This window comes from Bufo bufo, chromosome 6 (genome assembly GCF_905171765.1).
Source record: "Bufo bufo chromosome 6, aBufBuf1.1, whole genome shotgun sequence".
Taxonomy (NCBI): Eukaryota; Metazoa; Chordata; class Amphibia; order Anura; family Bufonidae; genus Bufo; species Bufo bufo.
In genome coordinates this window covers 217216999-217232801 of record NC_053394.1, presented here as the reverse complement: position 1 = coordinate 217232801, position 15803 = coordinate 217216999, and the positions used below count along the sequence as shown (strand labels likewise).

At 40.1% G+C, this 15803-nt stretch overlaps 1 protein-coding gene across 4 annotated transcripts in view; it reads right to left on the bottom strand.

The window, feature by feature from the left end:
- LOC121004016 (L-threonine ammonia-lyase-like) overlaps positions 1–15803 on the bottom strand; it is a 181918-nt gene that overhangs the window by 132008 nt on the left and 34107 nt on the right. For all 4 annotated transcript variants that reach the window (XM_040436039.1, XM_040436042.1, XM_040436038.1 and 1 more), the window contains one exon: positions 5688–5804. In XM_040436039.1, coding sequence (XP_040291973.1) covers positions 5688–5804 — 117 coding nt within the window. The remainder of the gene's footprint in view (positions 1–5687; positions 5805–15803) is intronic.

Sequence of the window (15803 nt, the reverse complement as noted above, 5' to 3'; positions counted from 1 at the left end):
TTAACTGTGTTTCTAGCTGTGTGACTGGCACTTTCACTTTCAATTTGTGCTGGTCATCTAATAATAACTGAGCTATAATTAGTGTTTAGGAGGTCAGAGAGCAGAGATAAGGAGTCCTTCAGTTCCTGGTCTGACGGAAAAGACAGAAAATCCAAATAGTGCTACTAGAGCATCTCAGCTATGTACAGAAAAAATGACTTCATATTTTTAATAAAGACCAATTAAATATTCTTAGCTCAAAATGAGTACAATGCTATAATAATTTAAAAAAAGGCCCCAAAGGTGTACATAGCCTTTAAAGCTTGCACCAGAGGCACAACTTAGTTTTTAGAAAGACAGCTAATTAGCATACCAAATACCTGAATTAAAATCCCAGGCCTCTTCCAGCTTCTCTGCACTGAACATGCTTGTAGCACACGTGCAGTGGACTTCTTAAGGCATCTGCCCACAGAAGAGTATGGATGGCGCATGTGATTTTAGTTTGGGGACTGGGCACCATTAGCACTGGGAACCACCCAGTGGGCTCTTGTCACCTAATTTGCAAATTGTATCAAAGTCGTCTTTTCAGGGGCTTAACTGAGGCAAAAAAACAAAACAAAAAAAATATGTGATAACAGTATGTTTGGGAAACTGTGTGACACCTACATGATGTTGTTAACCTTTTAACAGGTGAAAGGAAGGTGACAGACTAAATGCATTGCCTTTTTCAGGTCACAGTATATGGCTTATAGGGACATCTTTGATTGCAAAGACTGATTTGCTGCCAAGGGTGTTAATAGTAAAGGCAACCAAACAGCTTGACAGGTGACTCATGAGACGAGCAAACCACTCTGCTGGGTAAACTTGAACAAGACTCCCTATTTTTCCATTCTCAGCAATAGTAGGAAGAGCAAGAGTTCATATCAACTTTCATTTTTACATGGGTTTAAAAAGCATGAAAGGGCAAAATGCTCTTGGCCGCATTCGATCTTGGATGTAAGGCAGTGATATTATGAGCCAATAATACACAGACAGAACGTACGGCTGAGCTCTTTAGCCCACAGCACCCACAGGTGCACACAAACAGAAAGAGGGATTAACCTCTACATGAAACACAGAACACACAGCGAGCAAGAGCAGGTAACTTTTACCTTGCTGAACAGAACAGAGAGGAGAGACATACCAATGGTCATATTCACACCACAAAGTATCCGTGGCCAGAACGCACACAACACGGGGGCGAATATGCACTGCCAAACTGACACATGGCCCTAGATACACACCACAGTATCCGGCAACCAGCCCACATGGCATACAAGGACCACGTGAACAGGGGCAGTGATGGACATGGACCACCAGTGTAACAAGTTCCTTCTCTTTTAGCTAGTCTTGACCAGAAAGGGCATGTTAAAAATTCCTTCTACAAATCTTTCTCCAAAATCATAGATATAGGTTATCTGATTTGCGAAAGCCATTTTCATTGCTTCTATTATGGGATTCCAAATTAATTACGGGACTTCTTCTGTTCAGGATCCTCATCTCTGAGTCATCGCTCTGGAGGACTTCGCCTGTCCTGCCTTACACAGATAACCCACTGATTTAAATGGGCACTGTGTAATGTTTAATTTCTCCTGTGGTGGTGCTGCAGGGAAATTGCGGACTTGCTACCAGAGTTCCCACAGATTATAGCTGATCTAAAAGTGCATTTAATTTGACCATGATGAGAGGACCTAAAATAGGCAGACTTGTTGAGGGCTGTGTTTCTATGTTAAAAGGAGTTTACACTTATGGTAACTGCAGACACCTACTGATAGTTTTCCATAGCTGATTTATCAACTGATGATGATGAACCGGCATGTTATAGAGCAGGAGGAGTTGACCTGGTTGATATATAGTTTTTGTGGGAAGACTCAGGGTGTCAATCACGGATAGGGCTGCACTTTTGTCCCAAAGCATAGAATGAGCAAGGATTTAATTTAAAGGGGTATTCAAGTTTTTTTTTTTTTTATATATATATATTTGTTTATATAATAGGAAATTCTACAATTTTCTAATATACTGTACATGTATTTTAAATTCTGCAGCTGATCTCTATATACAGTAGAATGGTGCAGTCCATGAATCGGTCCATTTTAATGTATCCATGACCTAACTGATACTCCTCACATCATATGATCCCTGACATTCAGTAAGCAGCAGTGTTACATGACATACATGTGCTGGGTCAGCACACAAGACACATTCATGTGATATGTGACCTCCACTGTGATAAATGAGACCCACTGTATCCTTCCCCCATCCCATGTAGATAGTAAGCCCTCTCTCCTTCTCTATCAGTTTGTATAATGTCTTGTTCGTTCATATTGCAATTGTTTTATATTATGTATGTATACCCCTTTTCATGTGTACAGAACCATGGTACTTTAATAGTAAATATAAGGCCTCTTGCACTCGACCGTATGGCTTTTTTTTTTGTTTCAGTAGTGTTTCCTCTTCCGTTCCGTTTTGCTGTTCAGTTTTTCCATTTGGTTTCTGTTTGTGATCCGTTTTTTGTGGATCGCAAACGGAAACAGAAACATACAAAAATGTTTAAACAGTAAGTACATTAAAAACTTGGGCTGAGCATAACATTTTCAATAGATGGTTCCGCAAAAATGGAATGGATAGCGAAGACATATGGATGCATTCAGTTTTTTTTTTATGAAACCATTTACTTGAATGGAGCCACGGAACGTGATTTGCGGGCAATAACAGGACATGTTCTATTTTGGAACGGAAATACGGAAACGGAATGCATACGGAGTACCTTCCATTGTTTCTGCAGACCCATTGAAGTGAATGGTTCTGCATACGGACCGCAAACGGAACACAAAAAAACGGAAAGGAAACGGAAAAAAAACGTTTGTGTGCAAGAGGTCTTATAGTAATAATACTACTAATAATATGAGTAGTGGTGGAATAATTATTTTATTGTGATTATGTGACGAGGGGACATCCTCTGCGTCTGGAGGAAAGAAGGTTTGTACACAAACATAGAAGAGGATTCTTTACAGTAAGAGCAGTGAGACTATGGAACTCTCTGCCTGAGGAGGTGGTGATGGTGAGTACAATAAAGGAATTCAAGAGGGGCCTGGATGTATTTCTGGAGCGTAATAATATTACAGGCTATAGCTACTAGAGAGGGGTCGTTGATCCAGGGAGTTAGTCTGATTGCCTGATTGGAGTCGGGAAGGAATTTTTTATTCCCCTAAAGTGGGGAAAATTGGCTTCTACTTCACAGTTTTTTTTTTTTGCCTTCCTCTGGATCAACTTGTAGGATAACAGGCCGAACTGGATGGACAAATGTCTTTTTTTCGGCCTTATGTACTACTATGTTACTATTACAGTAACTACATTACTGTGTGTAATTACATGGCTGTCTGTAGGTGATTTGTAAAATGGCCGCCTGTCTCTAGTTGATGTGAGAAAAATAGCTGCCAGTCTCTACGTGATGTTATAAGGTTGTTAATAAAGTTTAGTGTAAAAATAAAACACAACACAGATTCTGTTTCTACACAGGCAATGACAGACATGATAAGATGCTGCTGCAGGGAGTAATACTGTATATACTGTGTATGTACTGTTCCTCAATAATACACTACTGTTCACCTGTTACATATCTGGGCAGATAACTGAAAGCCAGGTCACATGATTCTTCTAAGGCCCCTTTCAGACGAGCGTTCTTCCCGCTCGCAGCACCCGGCCTGACCTCCCAGCACTGACGGGATTCACATAGCATTATATTGATGTTAACCCTTACAGTTCTGGAATGTATTGGATAACACTGGCAGCATTATGCCAGTGTTATCCAATACATTCCAGAACTGTAAGTGTTACATAGCATCATAAATCAATATAATGCTATGTGACCCCCGGCAGCGCTGGGAGGTTAGGCCGGGAGCTGCGTTACAGACTCGCTGCGGGAGGAACCCTCGTCTGCAAGGGGCCTAAGGGTCACATGATGGCTCACATGACTAATGACATGTTATGCAGCTCTTCTATGGAAGCATTTTACAGGACTTAAAGGGAACCTGTCACCTGGATTTTGGGTATAGATCTGAGGACATGGGTTGCTAGATGGCCGCTAGGACATCCGCAATACCCAATACCCATAGCTCTGTGTGCTTTTATTGTGTAAAAAAAAACGATTTGATACATATACAAATTAACCTGAGATGAGTCAGAGCTTGAAAATATGACTCTTCTCTGGTCACACAAGTAAGATATGACTCTTTTATGTTAATTTGCATAAGAGGCGGGAAGTACAAAAATGCATAATACTTATTGAATTAGTCTGGAAATGAAATTAAAAGTGTAATTTATATGTTTAGGGTTACACAATGAACATTTAGAAACGCTCAGTGAGGGTAGCATAGTAGAGGTGACAGGTTCCCTTTAAATGGGGCGTGCCCTTTTTTTCTTTAGCAAGAGGACACTGTATCGATATAATAAAAGTTTGCAAGAAAATTTTTAAATAGATGCATATTAGAAAATAGTTTAACATCATATTTTCTAAATAAATAAATGTAATCATTAAAACTGGAATACCTCTTTAATGAAATACAGGTTTTTATTGAATCTTTCCCCATAAAACTGTATCATTCTGTTTTGCTTATCTGCTGTATACCATTTCAATGGAAAGGTGATTTTACAGTTATTAAAATCAGTCAATCTATTCATTAAAATCACTGTCAGGGACCATTCATTTTGGTCGAGGATCTGGGCTATCTTACTGATGTTTTTTGACAGGTCTCTTGTATGTCTGAAGGTATTAAAATGGTGGATCCTTTAAAGAGGTTGTGTCACTTGGCAAATAGCATTTATTAATAATTAATAATAACTATTATATGAGGTATCACTATCTGTATCAAAGTAGTTGTCTCACTTCAGAGATAACTGCATATCCAGCTTAAAGAGGACCTGTCTATTTAAAGGGGTTGCCTCTCTTCAGCAAATGGCATTTATCATGTAGAGAAAGTTAATACAAGGCAGTTACTAATGTACTGTGATTGTCCATATTGCTTCCTTTGCTGGCTTGATTCATTTTTCCATCACAGTATACACTGATTGTTTCCATGGTTACGACCACCCTGCAATCCAGCAATGGTGGCCATGCTTACACGCTATAGCAAAAAAAGCACTGGCCTCTCTGGTGGCTGGGACCATGGAAGTGCTCCTAGGCCGGTGCTTTTTCCTATAGTGTGGAAGCATGGCCACCAATGCTGGATTGAAGGTGGTTGTAACCATGGAAACAAGCAGCGTATAAAGTGATGGAAAAATGAATCCAGCCAGCAAAGGAGGCAATATGGACAATCACAATACATTAGTAAATGCTTTGTATTAACTTTCTCTATGTAATAAATGATATTTGCTATAGTGAGACAACACCTTTAAAGCTAGGAGAACTTTAACAATAGGGAACAGCCCAAATTATTGTGCTCGATTTTGAAACCCCACATTTATATATACAGTTTTGATTTTGTACCATTTGGAATAACCTGAAGTACACAATCTTTCCATCTGTGTGTCCAGATTGTGGAAAAATTAAGGCAGTTGTTATTTATGTATCATGCAAATGTAGTCCACTGGGAGCATTGATTTTACTTACAGTATATGCTTTTTTAAAGAAATAAGATTGTGTTAATACAAAACCAAGAATCCTACTGTACCTCGTGGAGTGATGTTAGAAGGTACAGAACACCCCTTTCTTTCACAGATCCTGTATATTGTAGATATTCTTTCTTCAGGTAAATGTCTACGCCATATTGTTTTGAAATTCTTGAATACTGAAATAAGATATTATAAGTGAAGATGTGTTGTAAGTTTCCAGTTATTACCCGTTAATGACCAGCTATTTTTTTCAGCATATTTTCTCCATATTTAAACAGCCATACATTTTTTTTTTTTTTTAAATTGTCTGCAGAGCAAAAGACTCAGTTACAGTTCATTTGTAGAGCATGAGTGCTTATGGAAGTGCTCTGCTCCCTCTAAAACAGCAATGAAAAAAAGACAGTGGGTAGTCATTAAGGGTTAAAAGGAAAGACAGAGACACACACACAGCTGGTCCCTGAAAGAATGATTAATACTTAAACACAGATTTTTCATTATACATGTGGATACCAGGGATCTAAATAAGGGGGCAGAGGTTGTGTTAACAACCAGGCCCATGAGCCAAACAAAGGCCAAAAGATCCTTCTGTACCATATGAGTAGATTAGTATTATACAAAAAATCTAGGGAGTCTACTGGCTGTGGGTTAAAGATGAGGGAAATTATTCTGAACTAATTGGATTAATTATGAATTTCACAAAAATTCTGCTGCCATACAAATCTAAGGTTTCAATTCGGATGAATTGCGCAAAACTGCACTAGCGTCACTTTACAATGAGAATTGGCGTGTAATACGATAGGAAAGATGAAAATTACATCACGTGACACTAGGCGGGAGGGGGGAAGGAGGAGGGAGCTTGCCCTGATTGGCTCAGGGGCTGAAAGACAGGCTGTGAGCCAATCAGGGTCAGGATTTTGGCAGATTCTTTAGTTTCTGAGCTTGATCACTAGCCAGAAACGACAATTCTGAGCTTAACTTGCGATCTATGAGCATGTTTTTTTAATGTTTCTGGCAGTAAGAAATTATAGACACAAGCTAGGAATCACGTGTTGAATGGACAATATAGGGACATATTTAGTTAAGTAGATTGAATAAATAGGTAGAAAAGTCAGGGTTTTATCAGGGAGAGAATAGAGTTCTGTGTGTGTGTTTCCAATTGAGGACAGACGTGGCAAGAAATAGAAAGTTCATGTAATAACTACAAATTCTACAATTACCAAAATCCTGCACCAACATCATCTTATTCTGTACATGCACAGCCAGCCAGACTTATTGTTTTTTTTTTTAAATCCTCAAATTTACAGTACATTAGTGTTTTATAGGCTTTTTGCTACAAATATCGCCCTATCTCCCCCTTTTTTGCTCTAAAAAGAAAAGGTTAAATTGTACTACTGTTGAAGCATTTAAGCGTATTTTGGTGTGTTGATATCAGCACATAATTTTGCCTCTTAATAGCTGAAAAAAAGCTGCAATTTTTGCTACCGTATGTAATTAAGAAGTTCGTCACATTTTACCTGTTTTTTTTATACCAGGACATGTTAACTTGCCCCTCTGATATGTACAGAAAAACCTGTTTCAATTTAGCTACTGTTTGGCATTTCATTGTATACCAGTTTCATTCATCGCATTTGTTTTAATTGACCATTGTATTACGTTAATATACAATGGAGTCCTAAGGTACCTTTACACAAGACAAATATCATGTAGATTATCGTTAAATCGATCAAAACTGCATGATTATCAAGCAGTGTAAAAGCAATGAATGATAGTGTCCACTGACAATCGGTAGATTTCTCGTTGGTTCGATCGTTTGTATGGTCACAAAAATCATCGTTGGATGTTAACAATTTCACACGTGTAAATAGGAATCATTTACTGCACGCACGTTTGCAGACGATTACACCACCGGTGTGTTTAAGCACACCACTCAAGTTATCGCTTTGTGTAAATGCAACTGTCTGCTTTACAAACGATGAAATATGCCATCGAAATTACAATTTTGTGAATGATAATCGGCACGCCTAAAGGGTCATTGTTGAAATGTTCACTACATCAAGAAACGACTAGTTCAGCGCTGAATTGTACCAATCATCTACTCGTGTAAAGTTAGCTTAAGTTAATGCATCGTACTGCAATAACTGCATTAATATAGCAGTTTAATTCATTTTTAGTGAACGTATTGTATTGCAATAATATAACAATGCATTGTATTATATCAATATACCATCTGGTTTTAGTGAATGCATTATACTGCAATTACTGCATTAATATAGCAGTTTCATTCAACGCATTATATTACCTCAATATAACGTACAGTTTTCATGAACATATTGTACTGCAATAACTGCATTAATATAGCAGTTTAATTCATTGCATTACATCAATATACCATGCAATTTTAGTAAACGTATTGTACTGCAATAATATAACAGTTTCATTCAATGCATTGTATTACATCAATACACCGTCTGGTTTTAGTGAATGCATTATACTGCAATCACTGCATTAATATAGCAGTTTCATTCAACGCATTGTATTGCCTCAATATACCGTGCAGTTTTCGTGAACATATTGTACTGCGATAACTGCATTAATATAGCAGATTCATCCAACACATTGTATTACCATTGTAAGTTCTCAATAACGATATGCAGTATGTTTGTAGAAGGGGAGGGATGTTTAACTGTGCCTCTGTCTTTAAATTTTGTAAAAAGAAGTGTTGCTACCTCTTAATAATATGTGCAGTGAACCTGTGACTTTACATTTATAGGCCTCATAATAAAATGTCTGAAAATGGAAGAGTGGAAAACAAAAGACCCAAGCCTCTTCATCCAAGAGTTAGAATGTAGGTGGCTATAGTGGTGAAAACAGCAGAAGTGTCCGGCCAGTAGTAGTAGTAGGCCACTGCTAGGGGTTACAATATTCCTCCTGCTCCTCCTCCTCCTCCTTTTGACCCCAGAAAAGCCTTTCAGTTGCATCATCTCTGTCTTCATGGCCCACTCTTAGTCCCTTTCTTAAGAAGAGGCAACAAAATCTTAGGTGTTATGGAAGATACTCAAGATAGTTTCCCTGTTGATAAATTGTGTGAGAACAATATAAAAAAAGAGACAAGGGTACACACTTCTTGTATGAACTCAGTGCCAAGAAAAACCGTATAAAAAAACTGCACATCACAAAATAAAAGCAATACCTATTTTATTGAACAACACACAAAGAGATTAAAATATTGCATACAATAAAAACCTTGTGCAGGACAAAAGATAAATCCAATGCACAAACCAGTCCTAAATGCGGACAATTGTATGCTGCCAAAAGACAACAAATGCAATAATGCATATGATATACATGACACCAAACAGTTAGTTAAAAAAAATAAGAATGGTAGCTGCGCTCACCTGAGTCAAGGGCGGAAGCACGGGTAATACCAGGAGCATAGCACACGTTGAACAAGAAAAAATGTAGAGCCCAGCTTCCAAAAAGTAAAAATACAGCTTTTATTGTTCCATAAGTGTAAAATCCTTTGGAACAATAAAGGCTGTATTTTTACTTTTTGGAAGCTGGGCAGAGAGCGTGCACAGATAACGTACCCCACGCATATCACTGGAATCAATAGCTTCCACAGGGAGCTCTAACAGAAGTGTTGTTGTACATCTATTAATATGTACTGTAATAAGAAAACCATAATCACCTGGTCAGAGGCAGAGCATGATATGATATGACAGCAGCGAATCAATGGATGTTGTGTATCTGGACTTCTCCAAAGCATTTGACACTGTACCGCATAAAAGGTTAGTATATAAAATGAAAATGCTCGGGCTGGGAGAAAACGTCTGTAAGTGGGTAAGTAACTGGCTCAGTGATAGAAAACAGAGGGTGGTTATTAACGGTACACACTCAGATTGGGTCACTGTCACTAGTGGGGTACCTCAGGGGTCAGTATTGGGCCCTATTCTCTTCAATATATTTATTAATGATCTTGTAGAAGGCTTGCACAGTAAAATAAATTTTTTTACAGATGACACAAAACTGTGTAAAGTAATTGACATGGAAGAGGACAGTATACTACTACAGAGGGATCTGGATAGATTGCAGGCTTGGGCAGATAAGTGGCAGATGAGGTTTAACATTGACAAATGTAAGGTAATGCCCATGGGAAGGAATAATACAAGTCACCCGTACATACTAAATGGTAAAACACTGGGTAACACTGACATGGAAAAGGACCTAGGAATTTTAGTGAACAGCAAACTAAGCTGTAAAAACCAGTGCCAGGCAGCTGCTGCCAAGGCCAATAAGATAATGGGTTGTATCAAAAGGGACATAGATGCCCGTGATGAGAACATAGTCCTACCACTTTACAAATCACTACTCAGACCACACATGGAGTACTGTGTACAGTTCTGGGCTCCTGTGAACAAGGCAGACAATAGCAGAGCTGGAGAGGTTACAGAGGAGGGCAATTAAAGTAATAACTGGAATGGGGCAACTACAATACCCTGAAAGATTATCAAAATTAGGGTTATTCACTTTAGAAAAAATACGATTGAGGGGAGATCTAATTACTATGTATAAATATATCAGGGGGCAGTACAGAGATCTATCCCATCATCTATTTATCCCCAGGACTGTGACTGTGACGAGGGGACATCTTCTGCGTCTGGAGGAAAGAAGGTTTGAATATAAACATAGAAGAGGATTCTTTACGGTAAGAGCAGTGAGATTATGGAACTCTCTGCCTGAGGAGGTGGTGATGGTGAGTACACTAAAAGAGTTCAAGAAGGGCCTGGATGAATTTCTGGAGCGTAATAATATTACAGGCTATAGCTACTAGAGAGGGGTCGTTGATCCAGGGAGTTATTCTGATTGCCTGATTGGAGTCGGGAAGGATTTTTTTTCCCCTTAAGTGGGGAAAATTGGCTTCTACCTCACAGTTTTTTTTTTGCCTTCCTCTGGATCAACTTGCAGGATAACAGGCCAAACTGGATGGACAAATGTCTTTTTTCGGCCTTATATACTATGTTACTAAGTTACTGTAATGGAGTGTTAGCTTTCTCTGAATTCCCAAAACCGAACCGCGCATGTGCAAAATGGCGTGAAACCGAAACTGTGTTCCAACATACATTCCACAGACCAGAAAAGATGTAAAACAAGGATATGTAAATGAAATAGCGTAAATCGTAATAATGCACGTGCGTAAGATGGCATATGCGTTTCACCATGCGTTCTAAACCCCGGAACACAGCCACAATACAGGATGATAACTTTTAACATAAAACTATGAATAGAGATTTATGAAGAAAAATAACGCTAAACAATGGCATATACCTGGCAACAATACTATATAATGATCGAATCGCAAACAAGTATGTCAGTAAATGAGAAAGTATATATGCGCATGTGCAAAAAAATCATATAATACATTATGTCTTATAAGTAAATTAGTAATAGTGGGGCACTCTCTGTAGTATTGAGAACAGTAGGGTTATGTCTTATGGCGCATTCCAGGCAATTTTTATGGAAACAAATGATATTGTTAAAGCATTGTGAAACATAATTATATAAATGCTGCATCCACAATAGATTGAACATGAAATGATTAAAATCAATCGCTGGTACAATACATAATTCAAAATACATGGAGTAAGATAGTACATACAAGTTCCTACCGCAATAAATCCTTCTAAAGCTACTATACAGCAAATATAATTATAAAAGTAATGAACTTTATTAGACTATAGTAAACATAATTATTTAACAATTATAACCATGATTTAAAGGCAGTCTGTCATCAACATTTAACGTTTGTAACCCTTCCCATAGGTTTCTAGCATCCTTACAGTTAATAAAAACGTTACCTTTAGCATCAATGCTGGACTTATAAAACCGTCAAAAAACATCTTTGTAGCATATGCAAATGAGGGCTCGCAAGTGCCCAGGGGCGGCGTTACGCTCGTAGGTGCCCTGCTAGCTCAGCCTTTTCTTCGCTTCCCCCCGCCCCTTCCTTCCCTCCGCCCGCCCATCCTTTCCCTCTGACCGCCTATCTACTAACTTGTTGTTTCGCCGAGATCCCGCGCCTGCGCAGTCAGTCCATCGGCCGCCTGCAGCATAAATGACTTATAAAACCCTTTCACACATCCCAAAGCATAGGAATTCAGGGCTCAAACTGGTGCAATTTGTTAGAAATAAGAGCATGCGCAACATAGGTTAGGCCACCGGGGGCACTGATAAAAGACAGCAAAGTACCAGAGGTTAAAAATATAGGGAATCACCCTAGAGTTTAAGCAAGAAGATGCAACGACTGTGTATATCCCTGACCAAAAATGATGTGCGATGGCTAAGAACCCTGATCGAAACAAATATTAAAATACATCCCATTTAGATCAGTGTCTCTGTAAAACAAGGACATGCCAACATGATAGAGATGATCATCCATTAAGCAAATATCAAATCCAGTTAGCTGTCCATCATGAATATATGAATACCATGGAGATCAGTACATAATGTATAAGGTGCCATCCTAGTTACGGTATACGCATAAGGGCCCTTGCACACGACCTTATGCCCTCCGAAACATACAGTCCGTGAGCGGGCCATATTTCCCGGAGCGGCATTGATCGTGCGCACAGAGCACACAGCATCATAGATTACAATGATATTGTGCACATCGGGCCGCCGGCGGGACTATTGTCCGGCACTCATATGAGTGAGTGCCGCTCACGGCTATTTCATTTACAATCAATGCAGCTCACGGCTATTTCATTTACATATCCTTGTTTTAAATCATTTCTGGTCTGTGGAATGCATGTTGGAACACAGTTCCCGTTTCACGCCATTTTGCGCATGCACAGTTCGGTTTTGGGAATTCCATGGACGCTGACACTCCATTACATTATACCCATATCATGCTCTGCCTCTGACCGGGTGATTATGGTTTTCTTATTAGGATACATATAAATAGATGTACAACAACACTTCTGTTAGATACCCTTGAGGAAGCTGGTGATTCCAGCGATACGCGTGGGGTGCATTATCTGTGCACTCTCTCTGCCCGGACATTTTTATTATTGGTATTGTAACCAAACTGTTTGATGTCATGTATATCATATGTATTGCATTTGTTGTCTTTTGACAGCATACAATTGTCCGCATTTAGGACTGGGTGTGCACGTTTTCGCATAGGATTTATCTTTTGTCCTGCACAAGTTTATTGTATACATATATTTTAATCTCTTTGTGTGTTGTTCAATAAAATATGTATTGCTTTTATTTTGTGATGTGCAGCTTTTCATATGATTTTTCTTGATTCGGTTATTAATTATATGAGAACAGTCAGGATTTGGACTGCAATGAGCAGGAAGTTTAGGTGGATCTGGGGGACCAAATGCATAGCTATGTTGTTTTTGAAGAAAGAAGGTATTGAATGCAATAACATCTTCATGCTTTATTTCCACATATTAAAATCCAGTACAGGTACAAACACACTCCTGTTAGTACTCCAGAGCCGACATGTTTCAACCGCACTGTGCAGTCTTACTCATGGCATGGAATGACAGACACCTAACTTATTGGTGGTGGTAGAAGTATTGGCACTTGTAGCCATGGTGGTGGTGGTAGGGGCTATGGTAGCAGTAGCAACGGTGGTGCTTGGAGAAAATACAGAGAAGGGAATTATGAGGGGGGGCAAGTAGCTCCCAATGATATATCACAGTCTGATAAAAGTTGCAGGGAAGATGAGGACTATGACAATGATTGTGCGTTGGCCAGGACCTGGGAGTCAAATCAGGGTGTTGAGCAGCAGTTGACATCAAGGGAGGAGGGTGGTGGTCACAGCAGCAATAAAGAGCAACGAGGTAATGTATGGCCAAAACCTCCAAAAAAACTGCCAGGGCCAGATCTGCTTCTGTTCTGCTCAGCTTGGCAAATTGTGATGCCACTGATACTGTGGACTCAGGTTCACAATGTGCAAGACCTAGGCCAAGCCCTGCTGCTTCAAGCTCTTCTGGCATTATTTCTCAACAGTGCTGGCAGACAAAAGCACTGCTGTGTGCAAGATCTGCAGGATGAAAATAATCCATTGGCATTCAAACATAGGCACTACTGCTCTACTGAGGCACATAAAACGGCATCACCAGTGGGAAAATTTAACTGGCCATCAGCAATTAGAACAAGACTGTTCTCATTCTCCTGGTCTCATTTGCGGCAGATAAACTGCATTTGCATGCAGTACGGTGTCCTTGCCATTGTCATCACTTACTGCTTCTCTCGCTCTGCTTACTGTCCCTCCCATTCTGCGCCATCACTCCCAGCAATCCAATGGTGTGTAAGCTTAACTCCAACATGGCCAGGTTTATGGCAGTGCAGTCTCTGCCATACCACTTAGTGGATTCTGCTGCCCTTAGGAAACTGATGGCATCTGCTCAGCCTTGCTGTAGATACCTAGCCACCATTATTTCTCCAAAAAATCCACCCCTGCCTTGTACTGTCCCATGGCAGCCCCCATGGACACCTACAACTGTTAGGGGCAGGGACAGTACATGTCTTTTCACAGCCCACTGGATCAATGTTTTTTCACAGCAGCTGCAGCAGCAATGTAACAGCAAGGCAACAAGGTCAGGTCTAGTGTTGATCGAGCACCAAAGTGCTCGGGTGCTCGAGTACAACACTTTGGGATGCTTGGGTGCTCGGCAGAGCACCCGAGCACAATGAAAGTCAATGGGAGAACCTGAGCATTAAACCAGGCATCCCTTGCTCTGAAGAGGGGAGGGTGTCTGGTTCATAGGAAAAGGTCAGAAATTGATGGAAACACCACTGAAATGGTTCGGGAACAGCATGGGGAGGATGTCTGGATGCATCTTGGAATCCCAGGTTGCTGCTGGGTACGATGTAGTACGAGTAGTACGCCACTTTTACAGACCGACAATAATACGCACCAAACATAAAATCGATTTTAGAGGAAGAATTGTTAGGAAACATTCTTTCCTGTATATTTACTTGTATATAAAGTGCAAGTGCTGCCAAAAATTACAAGGAAGAGGCACTCCGATACAACCTGCATATCACATAAAGGAGGGCCTCATTCACATTGTGGTACAATTGTTCAGGTAGTTGGACTCCTACACTTATAAAGCCTATGCACTAAGTAAATGGGCTGCCAAAAATTACAAGAAACCAGCAGTCCAATAAACCCTTTCTTACACATAAAGGAGGGCATCATACACACCCTTGGAAAATTATGATTGATGGCCTGCTTGTGACCCTCAAAAACATTAGGAGCAAGGCCCTGCTGGTGACCCTCTAAAACATTAGGGGCGAGGGCCTGCTGCTAATCAGACCTTCTAAAATATTACGGACAAGGGTCTGCTGCTGATCTTACCATCTAAAACATTAGGGATGAGGGTCTGCTGCTGATATTACCTTCTAAAACATTAGGGGTAAGGGTCTGCTGCTGAGCTGACCTTCTAAAACATTAGGGGTGAGGGCCTGATTCAGATCTGACCATCTAAAACATTAGGGGTGAGGGTCTGCTGCTAAACTGACCATCTAAAAAATTAGGGGTGAGGGTCTGCTGCTGATCTGACCATCTAAAACATTAGGGGTGAGGGTCTACTGCTGATCTGACCTTCTAAAACATTAGGGGTGAAGTTCTGCTGCTAATCTGACCTTCTAAAACATTAGGGGTGAGGGTATGCTGCTGAGCTGATCATCTAAAACATTAGGGGCGAGGGCTTGCTGCTGATCTGACCATCTAAAAAATTAGTGGTGAGGGTCTGCTGCTGAGCTGACCATCTAAAAAATTAGGGGTGAGGTTCTGCTGCTGATCAGACCTTCTAAAACATTAGGGGTGAGGGTCTGCTTCTGAGCTGATATTCTAAAACATTAGGGGTGAGGGTCTGCTGCTGATCTGACCTTCTAAAACATTAGGAGTGAGGGTCTGCTGCTGATCTGACCTTCTAAATCATTAGAGGCGAGGGTCTGCTGCTGAGCTGACCATCTAAAAAATTTGGGGTGAGGGTCTGCTGCTGATCTGACCATCTAAAAAATTAGGGGTGAGGGTCTGCTGCTTATCTGACCTTCTAAAACATTAGGAGTGAGGGTCTGGTGTTGAGCTGACCATCTAAAAAATTAGGGGTGAGGGTCTGCTGCTGAGCTGACCAACAAATAAATTAGGGGTGAGT